Source organism: Perna viridis, chromosome 12 (genome assembly GCF_037379345.1).
Source record: "Perna viridis isolate PV_CMFRI_1.1 ecotype Kerala chromosome 12, ASM3737934v1, whole genome shotgun sequence".
Lineage (NCBI taxonomy): Eukaryota > Metazoa > Mollusca > Bivalvia > Mytilida > Mytilidae > Perna > Perna viridis.
The window spans coordinates 37,994,509-38,011,706 of record NC_142456.1 but is presented as its reverse complement, the minus strand read 5'-3'; the positions used below and the strand labels follow the sequence as shown (position 1 = coordinate 38,011,706).

Sequence of the window (17,198 nt, the reverse complement as noted above, 5' to 3'; positions counted from 1 at the left end):
CACTAAATAATCAATTTACACTTGATAATGAAATAGAACTTGTAAGTGCATCTCTCTCATACACACATATATAATCCTCACCTTTTTAGATTTCCTCTGTCTCTCTCCTTCGATCCTCATTTCCTCTATTTCATCAGAAACATCTGATTTCTGTCTTAACCACTTCAATGCTGTAAATATTAATATAATGCTTAACAGCATACAGCTAGATAACCCCACAATGATTGAATTCTGAACAGATGGTACAACTCTGAACTTTGTAATATTAATATAAAAAATAAAAAAGGAGCTTTTTAAAAAAAAAAAATAAAAAAAACAATTCAACCAAGTTTCATGAAAACTGCTTTTTTGCATTAAGAAGAAATTCCCATTTTTATGAATACAATCCAAAAACTATTAAAAAAACCAAAACATTTATAACAATCAAAAAGGGAGCTAAGATCAATAGTAATTTTAACTTGAATTGTACCCATAAGCTTGTGCATTATAGTTTACCTCTCTCTGCATTATATTCATCATTATGGAACAGCATGAGGTACCTAGGGCTCTCAGGACACCAGATTAATGTACACAACTGGAAACACATGGGTACCATCGTCATACCTGTAAAGAAAGCAAGGTAACTACAGACAGACAGACATCATATTTCTACTACCTGATTAGTTTGACTGCTTAGTAACTAGCTAGCCACTATGGGTTACTTACAAGTTTGATTGTGCAGAATGAAAAATTCAAGAGATAAATCATTCAGAGAGATTTTCATTTTATTTCTTTTGAAATTATCAAGTAAATTTTTGGCCCTATGTTAATTTTTATCACATCATTTATTGCTTTGAGATATCTAGTTGAAGATCAATTTCTCAAATTTAAGAAAAATAATTGATAATGGCTCATGTTTTATGGTGGTTTTTAAATATCTACATTTAATTTTGTCAATTTCTTATATTTCTCCACACTTTCTATGCTTCTATGCTGATACTTAGTTAATAATGATTGATTACACCTTAATGTCAATAGTGTTTGACACGTGTCACAGAATTCTATTATTGTTGCTACATAATTACTGGATTATACTCACTTCCAATATGGTTGGTGCCGCTGGTAGAGTAGGACATGCTTACCCTTCCAGGGCACCTGTTGTCACTCCTGTTTTTGTGTTAGAGTTCATATTGTTACGGTTTTAGTTTTTTGTGTATTTTGTTTCCTGTATCTTAAGTTTTTGTGTGAAATCTTTTTTATTCAGATTGCTACATCATGTACGTAGATTGTCTATGTTTCATGTGTTTATATTTAGGCCAAGTTTTTTTTTTTTATTTTGACATATTTTAATCATCCCACTGTTATTTTTTGCTGATAATTCTGATTTATGATTACAAAATGACATTCACTAGTAAAGAATAGAAGATGATTTTATAGGTTGTTGTTCTTTTCATTGTCCCACTAAAACTTTCTCAGTGACAGCAAGCAGTTGATTATAATATTTAAACAATTTTAAAAGTTAAACATTAATATTTTCTTGGCAGAGCCTTAATTTTTTTATTTTCATACAAGCTGCGTATCTTTTACTGAAGCTGTTACTGCTTCTTACCACTAAAGGAAATATATATTGCCTTATAAATAAACTAACAATACTGTGAGCTAAGAAATCCCCCATACTACAAATGGTGTTCAATATTAAACATTTAACTTGGGTTATCTCCCATGGGAAGAACTGTAAAATAATTATATATCTTTCAGTACATCTCCCACTGGTGCCTTACCTTCCTGTAATATTTCATCCAACAATGAGTACTTACTTAACTGAAAATGACAACTTGACTAATGACCACAACAAAAAAAAAACATTGCAATTATTGTAATAAAACCTTCAGTTTGCCACTCTACATTATCTTAGCTTCATGTTCATACCACATTTTTATTTCTACCAAAACAAACAAAAAAAGAAGTATTGGAAACAAGTTACCTACCCCTCCAATTTTTATGAAAATGAAAATAATTCAAAATTAAATTCCATGTTTTTGCATTAACCTATCACAACCTTTTTGTTTTTAAAGATAATTGAATAAAATCATCAGTTTCCCATTTTACCTCTTCTGGGCGTCTGCTATAATTTACCTAAGATTATTTCATCAAAAGGTGAAAAATGAGTTTAATAAATAAATAGAGAGGTCAGGGAATCTTGTTCTCTGTTGTGTGATAATTTCATCAATTAACTGACCAATTAACAAGTTTTTTATCTCTTTAATTATAGGTCTTTGTTAATGCATAATATTCCTATGAAAGTTTATCTGAATCAGTCAATTCAATGGCTGATAAGAGGTTTGCGCTTATAAGGTATGTAGACAAACAAATGGATAGATGGATGGACGAATGAATAGATAGAAAGGCAGACATGGTGATTCCTATATACCTATCTTCCTATACAATACCACTGATAAGATATTTCTACTTAAATAATTCAAGAGTAGATAATTCAATCATACTACAAAATTATTCAAAGGGAGATAACTCAATTTATAATATAAGAATAACTGAATATGATGATATGAGATTATGATAACCCTGGACTAAGCCTACAGTCTGGAATCTAACTGACCTGATTATATTTTCTCTTGAGACATGGCATATTCTTTATTGTATTATAGTTCTCTCAATCATTAAAAGAAATGTATTTATTGATTTAAATTAAAAGAGGATTATAAAAAGCAAAAGTTCTGTTGTTAGATTAGGAAGGTGCTAGTCATTAATTTTGTAACTTCAGCTCAATTTTTTGTAATAATAAAATAATATAATGGCTAGAGTGAATTACCAAAATATGATCACGAGTTCCTAGAATACCTAGATTTATGAGTGTGTGGAACTTGTGCAGCGCACAAGTTAAATATTAATGCGTTCTTGGCACGAGTAATTACTTTTTGGTTATTCACTATAACAAATGATTCTTCTATATTTTATTTATATTTTCTCCATAAATTATTGCTATTTTCCACATAAATTTCATATTTTGAGTTGTGATGTTTCGGCAGGAGAAATTCTGAGAGTAAAATTACAAAATTTATTTCACGGTGGCCAGATCAAGTTACTTAAGAAAAATAGGCTGATGGTCAGATCCAGTTACTTTAGAAAAAGAGGCTGATGGTCAGATCCAATTACTTTAGAAAATGAAGCTGATGGCCACATCCAGTTACTTTAGAAAAAGACACTGATGGTCAGATCCAGTTACTTTAGAAAAAGAGGCTGATGGTCAGATCCAGTTACTTTAGAAAAATAGGCTGATGGTCTGATCCAGTTACTTTAGAAAAATAGGCTGATGGTCTGATCCAGGTATTTTAGAAAAAGAGTCTGATGGTCAGATCCAGTTACTTTAGAGGTTTCAAGGCTATTATATCCAATAGCATTTTTCATAAACTAAGCAGTACCCAGAATAAATGTCCGAATACATGTACCTACCAACAGCATATTTCCATAACTTGGCAGTACCCAGAATAAACTGAAGGCCTAAAATCTCTGATATCATAACACCGAAAGTAATGGCTAGCTGGTTGAACACTCCAGCAAATCCTCGTAAAGATATGGGTGCAATCTCTGACAAGTACAAAGGGGCCGCTCCAGTAAATATTCCTAAAATATTAAATAATGAACATTGAAGTAATGTGAAAACTAGTTTTCTGTCAACCAACATATTTTAGTGTTTTTGATCATGAATTCTTGAAAAAAACATTTTTGAAACAAAAAAAACTGATCCATTGTGTATTTTCTTAAGAAAATAAAATAAATTTAAAGATTTTAATTATATTTAATCACATCTGAGTTTGAACTCACTTGGGAAAACTTTGCAACATCTTATCATTTGAATTTATCAATCAAATGTAAATACAATCTTTGAGGGAATCTGCTAGTCCCAGGAGAATCCCTGAGATGTAGTGTGTTATAATATAGGTCATTCAGGTAATAATCGATCAACATCAGGGCAAAATTATGGAAATAATAATAATAATAATAATAATAATTATAATAATAATAATAATAATTATAATAATAATAATAATTATAATAATAATAGTAACAAGTTCTAATTTCTATGATCAAAGACTACAATTGTATATTTTCAAAAAATATAAGTACAAGGTATGTTAAAATGATCAAATTTTTTTAGTGACCAGATGATAGAAATCGTTTTGAAGTCGAACATCACCATTATTAACTTGCTGATATATTTTATCTTGCATTAATTTGTTCATTTTTCTTAAGTACATCAACCAAATATACTGCCTTCTCTCGTACACCCAACAAATATACTGCCTTCTCTCGTACACCCAACAAATATACTGCCTTCTCTCGTACACCCAACAAATATACTGCCTTCTCTCGTACACCCAACCAAATATACTGCCTTCTCTCGTACACCCAACAAATATACTGCCTTCTCTCGTACACCCAACAAATATACTGCCTTCTCTCATACACCCAACAAATATACTGTCTTCTCTCGTACACCCAACAAATATACTGCCTTCTCTCGTACACCCAACCAAATATACTGTCTTCTCTCGTACACCCAACAAATATACTGCCTTCTCTCGTACACCCAACCAAATATACTGCCTTCTCTCGTACACCCAACAAATATACTGCCTTCTCTCGTACACCCAACAAATATACTGCCTTCTCTCGTACACCCAACAAATATACTGCCTTCTCTCGTACACCCAACCAAATATACTGCCTTCTCTCGTACACCCAACAAATATACTGCCTTCTCTCGTACACCCAACAAATATACTGCTTTCTCTTGTACACCCAACCAAATATACTGCCTTCTCTCGTACACCCAACCAAATATACTGCATTCTCTCATACACCCAACAAATATACTGCCTTCTCTCAGACACCCAACAAATATACTGCCTTCTCTTGTACACCCAACAAATATACTGCCTTCTCTCGTACACCCAACAAATATACTGCCTTCTCTCGTACACCCAACCAAATATACTGCCTTCTCTCGTACACCCAACAAATATAATGCCTTCTCTCGTACACCCAACAAATATACTGCCTTCTCTCGTACACCCAACCAAATATACTGCCTTCTCTCGTACACCCAACAAATATACTGCCTTCTCTCGTACACCCAACAAATATACTGCTTTCTCTCGTACACCCAACCAAATATACTGCCTTCTCTCGTACACCCAACCAAATATACTGCATTCTCTCATACACCCAACAAATATACTGCCTTCTCTCAGACACCCAACAAATATACTGCCTTCTCTTGTACACCCAACAAATATACTGCCTTCTCTCGTACACCCAACAAATATACTGCCTTCTCTCGTACACCCAACCAAATATACTGCCTTCTCTCGTACACCCAACAAATATACTGCCTTCTCTCGTACACCCAACAAATATACTGCCTTCTCTCCTACACCCAACAAATATACTGCCTTCTCTCATATACCCAATCAAATATACTGCCTTCTCTCGTACACCCAACAAATATACTGCCTTCTCTCGTACACCCAACAAATATACTGCCTTCTCTCGTACACCCAACCAAATATACTGCCTTCTCTCATACACCCAACAAATATACTGCCTTCTCTCATACACCCAACAAATATACTGCCTTCTCTCCTACACCCAACAAATATACTGCCTTCTCTCGTACACCCAACCAAATATACTGCCTTCTCTCGTACACCCAACCAAATATACTGCCTTCTCTCGTACACCCAACCAAATATACTGCCTTCTCTCGTACACCCAACAAATATACTGCCTTCTCTCGTACACCCAACAAATATACTGCCTTCTCTCGTACACCCAACAAATATACTGCCTTCTCTCGTACACCCAACAAATATACTGCCTTCTCTCGTACACCCAACAAATATACTGCCTTCTCTCGTACACCCAACCAAATATACTGCCTTCTCTCGTACACCCAACCAAATATACTGCCTTCTCTCGTACACCCAACCAAATATACTGCCTTCTCTCGTACACCCAACAAATATACTGCCTTCTCTCGTACACCCAACAAATATTTCAATTGCTTCCATTAATTCTTCTAAAAAATCTTTAAGAAAGAGTTGAACTGAAAAAGCCCCCTCATCACAATTTTGGGGCAATATATGTAAAAAAGGAATGCCATATTCCATATTTTGTTTTCATGAAAAATGGTATGAAAACCAAGAAACTAACTTCAAATGGCTTAAATTTTTACTCTACCTGCACAGATCCCAATAACCAATCTGCCAGCAATCAACATCTCATAAGATTTTACATTGTCAGAAAATAACATCAATAATCCACCAATCAGATTCAGTATATTGTTTCTCAGTAATGTACCTCTCCTGTAAAATGTTTTATGTAAAAGGGTGTAAAATGTTGTAAAATGTCAGTACCATACTTTCTGGAGAATATAAGCCTCTACCTTTTCTCTTGATGAAATATTTTGCATACCTTATACAGCAATATAAAACATCTATGTTTTGTTTTTAATAGACAATGTAGAAAAGCCATAACAATATTGTCATAATGATGTCACTATTGTTATTTGTCTCCTCAAAACTGAAGGAGTGTCTAGTTCCAAAAGGGTGAATGATATTTTACAACACTGATTCTGTCCTGTAGAAAATTCAATTAATTAGAGGATACCAAAGTACATATTGTAGAGTTATAAACCCAGATTTGACATCATATTCCCAACTTCGTGGATTTTTTCTAGTAAAATGTTTGACGCTTACACTTCCAGTGCAATGGAAGTCCATTTTCACCACAAAAAATAATTGTAAAAATAGATACTAATTATGATGTCATGATGCTATTTTTATGATTTTATTACTGACAACCAATTTTACACACCATTTTTTTATAAAAGTAACCACTAATCCATACTCCCAGTTTTTAGTGGTGTCTACATAACTCATTTATTCTTTAGTTTTTGTGTGTTTTCTTTTAATTAACTTGTGTTTTGGTGTTTTGTCTATTTTCTTGGTTTTAAGGATTAAGGTCATCCTATTCCTCATTCTAATCATAGTCTTCACTTATTACCATTCCAATGGGTTTCTGTTGGTATCCATGACAACAGGTAGCAGAGCATAGTTATCTACCACATCACTCACTAAAAGTAGATGCTTTATTTGGAATAACATAATAAAGAGCTTCACAGAGCACAGCATGATACAAACACAGTGGTTGAACCCTGAACAGTTCTGGCAAGTGGGGATACAATATTAGTTTTTGACACACTTAAAAATACATACTTACAATTCATTATGAATACAAAAACTGTTGTCCACATCAATGAGTTGGGATTAAAGGCCCTGTGTCAATGGAAAGGGTTTAAGGTACTGTATCAATGGAAAGGGTCTAAGGTCCTGTATCAATGGAAATGGTTTAAGGTCCTGTACTAGTGGAAAGGGTCTAAGGTCCTGTATCAATGGTAATGGTTTAAGGTCCAGTTTCAATGGAAATGGTTTAAGGTCCTGTGTCAATGGAAAGGGTTTAATGTCCAGTCTCAATGGAAAGGGTTTAATGTCATGTGTCAATGGAAAGGGTTAAGGTCCTGTGTCAATGGAAATGGTTTAATGTCCAGTCTCAATGGAAAGGGTTTAATGTCATGTGTCAATGGAAAGGGTTAAGGTCCAGTGTCAATGGAAATGGTTTAATGTCCAGTCTCAATGGAAATGGTTTAATGTCCTGTATCAATGGAAAGGGTTTAAGGTCCTGTACTAGTGGAAAGGGTCTAAGGTCCTGTATCAATGGTAATGGTTTAAGGTCCTGTACTAGTGGAAAGGGTCTAAGGTCCTGTATCAATGGTAATGGTTTAAGGTCCAGTTTCAATGGAAATGGTTTAAGGTCCTGTGTCAATGGAAAGGGTTTAATGTCCAGTCTCAATGGAAAGGGTTTAATGTCATGTGTCAATGGAAATGGTTTACGGTCCAGTGTCAATGGAAAGGATTTATGTCATGTGTCAATGGAAAGGGTCTAAGGTCCTGTGTCAGTGGAAAGGGTTTAAGACCCTGTATCAATGGAAAGTGTTTAAGACCCTGTATCAATGGAAAGTGTTTAAGACCCTGTATCAATGGAAAGGGTTTAAGGCAGAGATGAGTCTGATTACTTTCAATATAATTGATTAAACTACAATTTCTTTGTCAAATTTATTAAACGATATAGATCTGTATACAAATTCAATGTAATAATTTGTGACTTTCACTAGAATTTAAAACCATTGCACTTGTTTCATAAACAGTTCTGCCCTTAATATTTGAATATAAAAGAAAATAGCCATAATACCTTTGGTTTATACTTTTGTACTACTTATAAAATTCATAAAAACAATTGTATAGGATATTTTGATAGCTCTTACAAACATTTTTTTCATTAAAATAATTAGATTTTTTTTACTTGTTGGTATTGAATTAACATTTCATAATACCTTCACAAAAAAAAGAAGAAAAAAAAGAAAAATCTACACGCAAAGAAGCACAGAATGATAAACAAGCATTTTACTCTTTTGTTGTTGACATAATGCATTATCCATAGATACCATCTGAGGCCTTGATAGTTCCTTTGTAATCATAATGTAATCACAAAGTAGGGTTTAAGGTCCAGTGTCAATGGAAAGGGTTTAAGGTCCAGTGTCAATGGATTGGGTTTAAGGTCCTGTGTCAATGGAAAGGGTTTAAAGTCCAGTGTCAATGGAAAAGGTTTAAAGTCCAGTGTCAATGGAAAGGGTCAAGGATCCTATATCAATGGAAAGGGTCTAAGGTCCTGTGTCAATGGAAAGAGTTTAAGGTTCAGTGTCAATGGAAAGGGTTTAAGGTCCTGTATAAATGGAAAGGGTTTAAGGTCCAATGTCAGTGGAAAGGGTCTAAAGTCCAGTGTCAATAAAAAGGGTAAATGGTCCTGTGTCATTGAAAAGGGTTTAAGGTCCAGCGTCAATGGAAAGGGTCTAACGTCAGTATCAGTGGAAAGGGTTAAAGGGCCTGTGTCAATGGAAAGGGTCTAAGGGCCAGTGTCAATGAAAGGGTTTAAGGTCCAGTGTCAATGGAAAGGACTTAATGTCCAGTGACAATGGAAAGGCTCTAAGTTCCAGTGTCAATGGAATGGGTTTACCGACCAGTGTCAATGGAATGGGTTTACCGTCCAGTGTCAATGGAATTGGCTTAAGGTCCAGTGGAAATGGAAACAGTCTAAGGTCCAGTGTCAATGGGAAGGGTTAAAGGTCCAGTGTCAATGGAAAGGGTCTAAGGTCCAGTGTCAATGGAAAAGGTTTAAGGTCCAGTGTCATTGGAAAAGGTCTAAGGTCCAGTGTCAATGGAAAGGGTTTAAGGTCCAGTGGCATTGAAAAGTTTTAAGGTCCAGTGGCATTGAAAAGTTATCAGGTCCAGTGTCAATGGAAATGACTTAAGGTCCAGTGGCAATGGAAAGGCTCTAAGGTCCAGTGTCAATTGAATGGGTTTAAGGTCCAGTGGCAATGGAAAGGGTTTAGGGTCCTGTTTCAATGGAAATGGTCTAAGGTCCAGTGTCAATGAAAAGGCTCTAAGGTTCAGTGTCAATGGAATTGGTTTAAGGTCCAGTTGAAATGGAAAGGGTTTAAGGTCCATTGGCATTGAAAAGTTTTAAGGTCCAGTGGCATTGAAAAGTTTTAAGGTCTGGTGTCAATGGAAATGACTTAAGGTCCAGTGGCAATGGAAAGGCTCTAAGGTCCAGTGTCAACTGAATGGGTTTAAGGTCCAGTGGCAATGGAAAGGGTTTAGAGTCCTGTTTCAATGGAAACAGTTTTAGGTCCAGTGTCAATGAAAAGGCTCTAAGGTTCAGTGTCAATGGAATTGGTTTAAGGTCCAGTTGCAATGGAAAGTGTTTAAGGTCCAGTGTCAATGGGAAGGGTTAAAGGTCCAGTGTCAATGGAAAGGGTTAAAGGTCCAGTGTCAATGGAAAGGGTTAAAGTGCCTATGTCAATGGAGAGGGTCTAAGGTCCAGTGTCAATGGAAAGGGTATAAGATCAAGCTGCAATGAAAAGGCTCTAAGGTCCAGTGGCAATGGAAATAGTCTAAGCTCCAGTGTCAATGGGAAGGGTTAAAGGTCCAGTGTCAATGGAAAAGGTTTAAGGTCAGTGTTATTGGAAAAGGTCTAAGGTCCTGTATCAACGGAATGGGTTTGAGGTCCTGTGTCAATGGAAAGATTTTAAGGTCCAGCGGCAATGGAAAGGGTTAAAGGTCCTGTATCAATGAAAAGGGTTTCAGGTCCTGTGTCAATGAAGGTTCGGTGTCAATGAAAGGAGTCTAAGGTCCAGTGTCAATGAAAATGGTCTAAGGTCCAGTGTCAATGAAAACAGTCTACGGTCCAGTGTCAATGGTAAGGTTTTAAGGTCCAGTGTCAAAGGAAAGGGTTTAAGGTCCAGTGTCAATGGAAACATTCTAAGGTCCAGTGGCAATGGAAAGGGTCTAAGGTCCTGTATCAGTGGAAAGAGTTAAAGGTCCTGTATCAAAGAAAAAGGTTTAAGGTCCTGTGTCAATGAAGGTCCAGTGTCAAAAGAAAGGGTTTAAGGTCCTGTGTCAATGAAGGTCCAGTGTCAAAAGAAAGGGTTTAAGGCCCTGTATGAATGGAAATGGTTAAAGTTCAATGCCAATTGAAAGGTTCTAATGTCCAGCAGTGTCAATGAAAAGGGTTAAAGGCCCTGTGTCAATGGAAAAGATTTAAGGTCCAGTGTCAATGGATATTGTCTAAGATCCCGTGTCAATGGAAAGGGTTTAAGGTCCAGTGTCAATGGAAAGGATCTAAGGTTCAGTGTCAATGGAAAGGGTTTAAGGTCCAGTGTCAATGGAAAGGGTCTAAGGTCATGTATCAATGGAAAGGGTTAAGGTCCAGTGTGTATGGAAAGGGTTTACGGTCCAGCGGCAATGAAAAGGTTTAAGCTCCATGGCAATGGAAAGGCTCTAAGATCCAGTATCAATGGAATAGGTTTAAGGTCCAATATCAATTGAAATGGTTTTAGGTCCTGTGTGGATGGAAAGGGTTTAAGGTCCAGCGGCAATGAAAAGGGTTTTAAGGTCCAGTGTCAATGGTAAGGGTTTAAGGTCCAGAGTCAATGGAAGGGCTCTAAGGTCCAGTGTCAATGGAATGGGTTTAAGGTCCAGTATCAATGGAAAGGGTCTAAGGTCCAGTGTCAATGGAAAGGGTCTAAGGTCCAGTGTCAATGGAAACGGCCTAAGGTCCAGTGTCAATGGAAAGGGTTAAGGGTCTTTGTCAATGGAAAGGGTTTAAAGGTCAGTGTCAATGGAAAGGGTTTAAGGTCCAGTGTCAATGGAAAGGATCTAAGGTTCAGTGTCAATGGAAAGGGTTTAAGGTCCAGTGTCAATGGAAAGGGTCTAAGGTCATGTATCAATGGAAAGGGTTAAGGTCCAGTGTCTATGGAAAGAGTTTACGGTCCAGCGGCAATGAAAAGGTTTAAGCTCCATGGCAATGGAAAGGCTCTAAGATCCAGTATCAATGGAATAGGTTTAAGGTCCAATATCAATTGAAATGGTTTTAGGTCCTGTGTGGATGGAAAGGGTTTAAGGTCCAGCGGCAATGAAAAGGGTTTTAAGGTCCAGTGTCAATGGTAAGGGTTTAAGGTCCAGAGTCAATGGAAAGGCTCTAAGGTCCAGTGTCAATGGAATGTGTTTAAGGTCCAGTATCAATGGAAAGGGACTAAGGTCCAGTGTCAATGGAAAGGGTCTAAGGTCCAGTGTCAATGGAAACGGCCTAAGGTCCAGTGTCAATGGAAAGGGTTAAGGGTCTTTGTCAATGGAAAGGGTTTAATGTCCAGTGTCAATGTCAATGGAAAAAGTCTAAGGTCAATTTCCCCACAAGTTATTTGTAAGTAATGATGTCACAACAGGAGATAGTATTGTGACATCATAACGTTAAACCGATTTTACACAAAGTGTAAAATAGACTGCAGGACCTAGGTAAAACAAATTTCAACTGTCCTATGTCATTAAGTGTCAGGGTTGTGAATCTTAGTCTCTGGATAATTAGAACCTGTACTCATTCCACTGAGCTGAGAAGAAAAATAAATCTTCCAGTCAGTAAGATATAAAATAAAAATAATCAGATAATGTTATGAAATACACAAACCTTCCAAATCTGTTACAAAGATACCCTGCACTGAAACCCCCAATCATTCCACCAAGAGCAAAGGCTGAGACTGTTATACTCCATAGAAATGTCATCTTACTGGCAGACATAGGACTGCCTTTTCTGGAGTTATATGTTGTATTGTAGAAATCTTTAATAATCTACAAAACAAAGTATGTAATATGCAGTAACTGATATAAATACTATCTATACTAGCAGGAGAACTGCTTATACTAATACTAGTTACGCATTGAAGTGCAGCCGGACACATTCAATGAAAAACAGTCAGAAAAATGAAGTTAAAGCCTCCTCTTAGTATTTTTATGAATAAACGCAGCAGACACACTACTTAAAAAGTTTAACTTTGTAACACAATATGGCTGGAACTTATATCCATAACTGAAGTGTATAGTTATTAAAAAAATGACACTGACTTTTTGAAAACTTGTTTTGGGATTCCCTACATGAAACTGCAACACAAAGAAACATTTTAAGTCTAAATAATTATAGATATACATGTACACAAAGGGGCAGATCTAGAGATCTTGATAAGGGGTATTCAGACAAAAAAAGATTACAGGCTTTTTATTTGTTCATTTGTTCCCAGATTTTACATGATATTTTTCAAAGATTTTATTCTTTGTAAAAACAGCCATGTTTTTTTTTCTAGGAAAAAAAATACCTAATGCTCATACCTGAGGAACTGTCAAATAAATGTTCATTGATTTCTGTTCAGTATATGTAGTTTTAGAGGAGATAAATTTTAAAAGTAATAACATTAAAAATATGATGTAAAAGGGTAATGACTCCAACATATTGTGAAACTATTATTGTTCCTGGGGTACCAATTTTTGTGGTTTTCTTGGACTGGGTAAATCACAAAATCTGGTTTTCAACAAAAAGGAAAGAAGTATGTTCAGAAAATATCAAAATCAGCCCCAAAAAATAAAGTGTTTCATATAAATTTGAAAATAGCATAATTTACTAGTTGAAAGAGTAATCAAGGCAACCAAGGTTCTAGAGGTAATCAAAAGAATGTAATCAAAGGACAACTACCATGTGAATATGTGCCTGTTGTGAAAAACAAAGTTTCATTGCTGTCAATGCGTGTGTTGCACTAAAATTGTTGATGAAAATAACACAAAATTTGAAAATTTAGTCGTATTGCGTTAAAATAGCTCATTTCATGAGACATTTTTATGTAGAAAATATAGAGCGCATTTGTCAAACTCTTTGACATTTATACAAAAAAGCCTTCTGTACCATTACAACTCAAGACAAAAGATTTTGTTGTTCATAGCTTGCACTCTATATTTTTTGTTTAAAAAACTACCCATAATCCTCTCATTTTTGTGAAAATTCTTCAAAAACTGTGTACAAGTAGATTTGTGCCCTCCTTGTGACGACCTGTGCAGGTCCGGGTATCAAAAGAATAGGCCTGTAGCAGCGCTAAGCTTGTCGTAAAAGGCGACTAAATAGTGCTCAGAACCCTAGCCAGGGGCTAGGGCGCTCTGCCCACAGGGCAACTGGGTTGTGTGCCCCAGGTGGTGGAATGGGGTACCCCTGGCATGTTTCATGCTGTGGTTGTCAGGCTATAACACGGAAAACCTGACCTTAAACCATAGTGGTGCACCATGTTGGGAAAGATGCCACGTTCCTTGCACGTTAAAAAATCCTACTGTGGTATTCTCCCGGAGTAGGAACCATAGGGCTCCACCACAGGAGGCTAAATTGCCCGACCATACCCACCTCTCCCTCTTTCAAGTGGCAATCAAAATTTCTCGACCTCATTGTCCTTGTGTCCCGTCCCTTTTTTCATTTCATCATCATTTCATGTTCATCCCCTGAATATGGCTGAAATATTGCTGCTCGGGCGTTAAACCCCAACAAACAAACAAACAAAACCTCCTTGTGACAAAATTATTATGCAACAGCATGTATTTTCTGTATATTAGTATTCAGAAAGTATTTTAGCTTTAAAAAGAAAATTTCAAATAGTAAGTTGAAACTTTGGCAAAATAGTAGGCCAGAAACTAGTGTTAGTGGATTTACCTCTTTCCCATTTGTTTGTATGGTAGAGTTAACAAATCGGTGAATTCAAGAATCTACATACCGATAATTTTTCCCTAAAGCACAAAAATAGGTACATTTGTACCAACAAATGAAAAGTACTTTCACAGTACAGCTTAATAGATTTACAGGAAAGTTTGACCACTGAAAGTTCTCATCATGCTGAACACTTTAACCCTGTCAGAAATTTGATAAACCTAACAGTTTTAGAGATAATGCAAACAACTTCTGTCTGATCCTATGTTTTATTTTTAGTAACGGCGACATTTTTTCAACAGAACAAAATTCCCAACTTTAGTTCTATACAGAATACCCTAGCTATAGGGAACATTTAAACTAAACTTGAAATTTAAAATTAAATTTTGATAGATCTCATTATGCTGAACATTTTTAAAACAATGTCACAATTTTGATAAACCAAATTGTTTCTGGTCTGAACTTTATTTTCTATTTTTAGTAGCAGCAGCCATGTTTTTTCAATGGATCAAAAATCCCATATCAGTTCCATCATCTATGCAAAATACCCTAAGAATCTTTCATACCAAGTTTGGTTGTAATTGATCCAGCAGTTTCAGAGGAGATGAGTCTTGAAACAGTGTTGACACTATAACAGTGGATGACCACAATGGACAATGACAACATCCAAGTGGTGGCGAATTCCAGCCTCTGCTACTTAAAATGCCCTTACCTATTGTTGACTACACCAGTGTCCTTACCTCCTCAGCAGTATGCACTACAACAGTGTCCTTACCTCCTCAATAGTATTGACTACACCAGTATCTTTACCTCATCAGTACTGGTTACACCAATGTCCTTACCTTATCAGCAGTGTTGATTAGAGCAGTGTCCTTACCTCCTCAGCAGTATTGACTACACCAGTATCTTTACCTCATCAGTACTGGTTACACCAGTGTCGACTAGACCAGTGTCCTTACCTCCTGAGCAGTATTGACTACACCAGTATCTTTACCTCATCAGTACTGGTTACACCAGTGTCGACTAGACCAGTGATACTGAATACACCAGTGTCCTTACCTCCTGAGCAGTATTGACTATACCAGTATCTTTACCTCATCAGTATTGTTTACACCTATGTCCTTACCTTTTCAGCAGTATTGACTACACCAGTGTCCTTATCTCCTTAGTAATACTGAATACACCAGTGTCCTTACCTCCTGAGCAGTATTCACTACACCAGTATCTTGACCTCATCAATATTGACTAACCAGTGTCCTTACCTCATCAGCAGTATTCACTACACCAGTATCTTAACCTCCTTATCAGTTTTGAGTTCACTAGTATCTTTACCTCATCAGCAGTATTGACTACACCAGTATCCTTACCTCCTCAGCAGTATTGACTACACTAGTATCCTTATCTCTTCAGCAGTATTGACTACACTAGTATCCTTATCTCCTCAACAGTATTGACTAAACCAGTATCCGAACCTCCACATAAGTATTGACTACACCAGTATCCTTACCTCCTCAACAGTATTGACTAAACCAGTATCCTAACCTCCACATAAGTATTGACCACACCAGTATCCTTACCTCCTCAGCAGTATTGACTACACCAGTGTTGTAACCAAATGTAAAAGATGCCCCCAGTACACAGGAGGCTATAGCAAAAGCTAAATGCCCATTAAAACCCTGAAAACAAATGAATTGTGTGTACAGATCTTTAAAAAATATAAACTGCACAGAATAAATTGTTTTATAAATCAGAAAGTGTGTGTCATGTTAGTTACAGAATGTGTGTCATGTTAGTAACAGTATGTTTGTCATGCTAGTAACAGTATGTGTGTCATGTAAGTAACAGTATGTTTGTCATGTTAGTAACAGTATGTTTGTCATGTTAGTAACAGTACGGATGTCATGTTAGTAACAGTATGTTTGTATGTTAGTAACAGTATGGATGTCATGTTGGTAACAGTATGGATGTCATGTTAGTAACAGTATGTTTGTATGTTAGTAACAGTTTGTTTGTCATGTAAGTAACAGTATGTGTGTCGTGTTAGTAACAGTATGTTTGTCATGTTAGTAACAGTATGTTTGTCATGTTACAGTATGTTTGTCATGTTAGTAACAGTATGCGTGTCATGTTAGTAACAGTATGTTTCTCATGTTAGTAACAGTATGTGTGTCATGTTAGTAACAGTATGTTTCTCATGTTAGTAACAGTATGTGTGTCATGTTAGTAACAGTATGTTTGTCATGTTAGTTACAGTATGTTTATGTTCGTAACAGTATGTTTGTCATGTTAGTAACAGTATACACTCTTTGAAGCGTTCAGGTTTCCCATTTTAGCATTCTTGCATCATTTATTGTGCTTTCACACATCATTTTGCATTCATTAAAACTCACAATAGTAGCATTTGTTTAAACCCATGCTAGGAGCTTTCGTTTAAACACACGATGCAAGTGTTCGTTTAAACGCATGCTGGGAGCGTCTGTATAAACGCACACTAGGACCGTTTCTTTAAACACATGATACGAGCGTTCGTTTAAACGCACGATAGAAACATTTGTTTATATTTGTACTTTGATTATTCTCTGATTCAGCTGTTATGTTCATATTTTTTGCTATTATTAATTAATATATTTTCAGGAATTCTTTTCGCTATATTTCATTTCGTCATTATTTATCATCATTTTTAAATGCACACTAGGAGCACTCGTTTATCGTGTGTTTAAACATACGATGGGAGCGTTCATTTATCGTGTGTTTAAATGCATGCCGGGTCTGTTCGTTTTTTCGTGCGTTTAAAAGCACGATGGAAGCGTTCATTTATCACACATTTGGTGAGCATTTAGCGTGCGTTTAGGTATCATGCGTGCAGGGAAACCTTAACGTCTAAAGGAGTTTATGCGTTCAAGAGATGGCTACTAGCTTCTATTTTGTTTATTACACAAAATTAACTAGGTCATATTAATACTTGAGTATTACAACATTAACAACTTGATGTTCTCTCCATGAATCATATGTTT

The 17,198-nt window shown here is 36.1% G+C and overlaps 1 protein-coding gene across 14 annotated transcripts in view; it reads right to left on the bottom strand.

The window, feature by feature from the left end:
* The window catches only part of LOC148602216 (solute carrier family 2, facilitated glucose transporter member 3-like), a 51,860-nt gene that overhangs the window by 13,874 nt on the left and 20,788 nt on the right, over nt 1-17,198 (bottom strand). For 11 of the 14 annotated variants that reach the window (XR_015916989.1, XR_015916990.1, XM_088554582.1 and 8 more), the window contains 6 exons: nt 15,762-15,860; nt 12,139-12,299; nt 6,241-6,365; nt 3,451-3,621; nt 496-603; nt 82-170 (listed from right to left, as the gene is read on the bottom strand). Coding sequence is in view for 12 of the 14 variants with exons in the window: in XM_088554582.1 (XP_088410708.1) it covers nt 82-170; nt 496-603; nt 3,451-3,621; nt 6,241-6,365; nt 12,139-12,299; nt 15,762-15,860 (753 nt within the window). In the remaining 2 variants the exon portion in view is untranslated. Of the gene's footprint in view, nt 1-81; nt 171-495; nt 604-3,450; nt 3,622-6,240; nt 6,366-12,138; nt 12,300-15,061; nt 15,861-17,198 lie in introns of all 14 variants that reach the window. The other 3 variants (XM_088554594.1, XM_088554590.1, XM_088554589.1) reach the window with 2 other exon arrangements.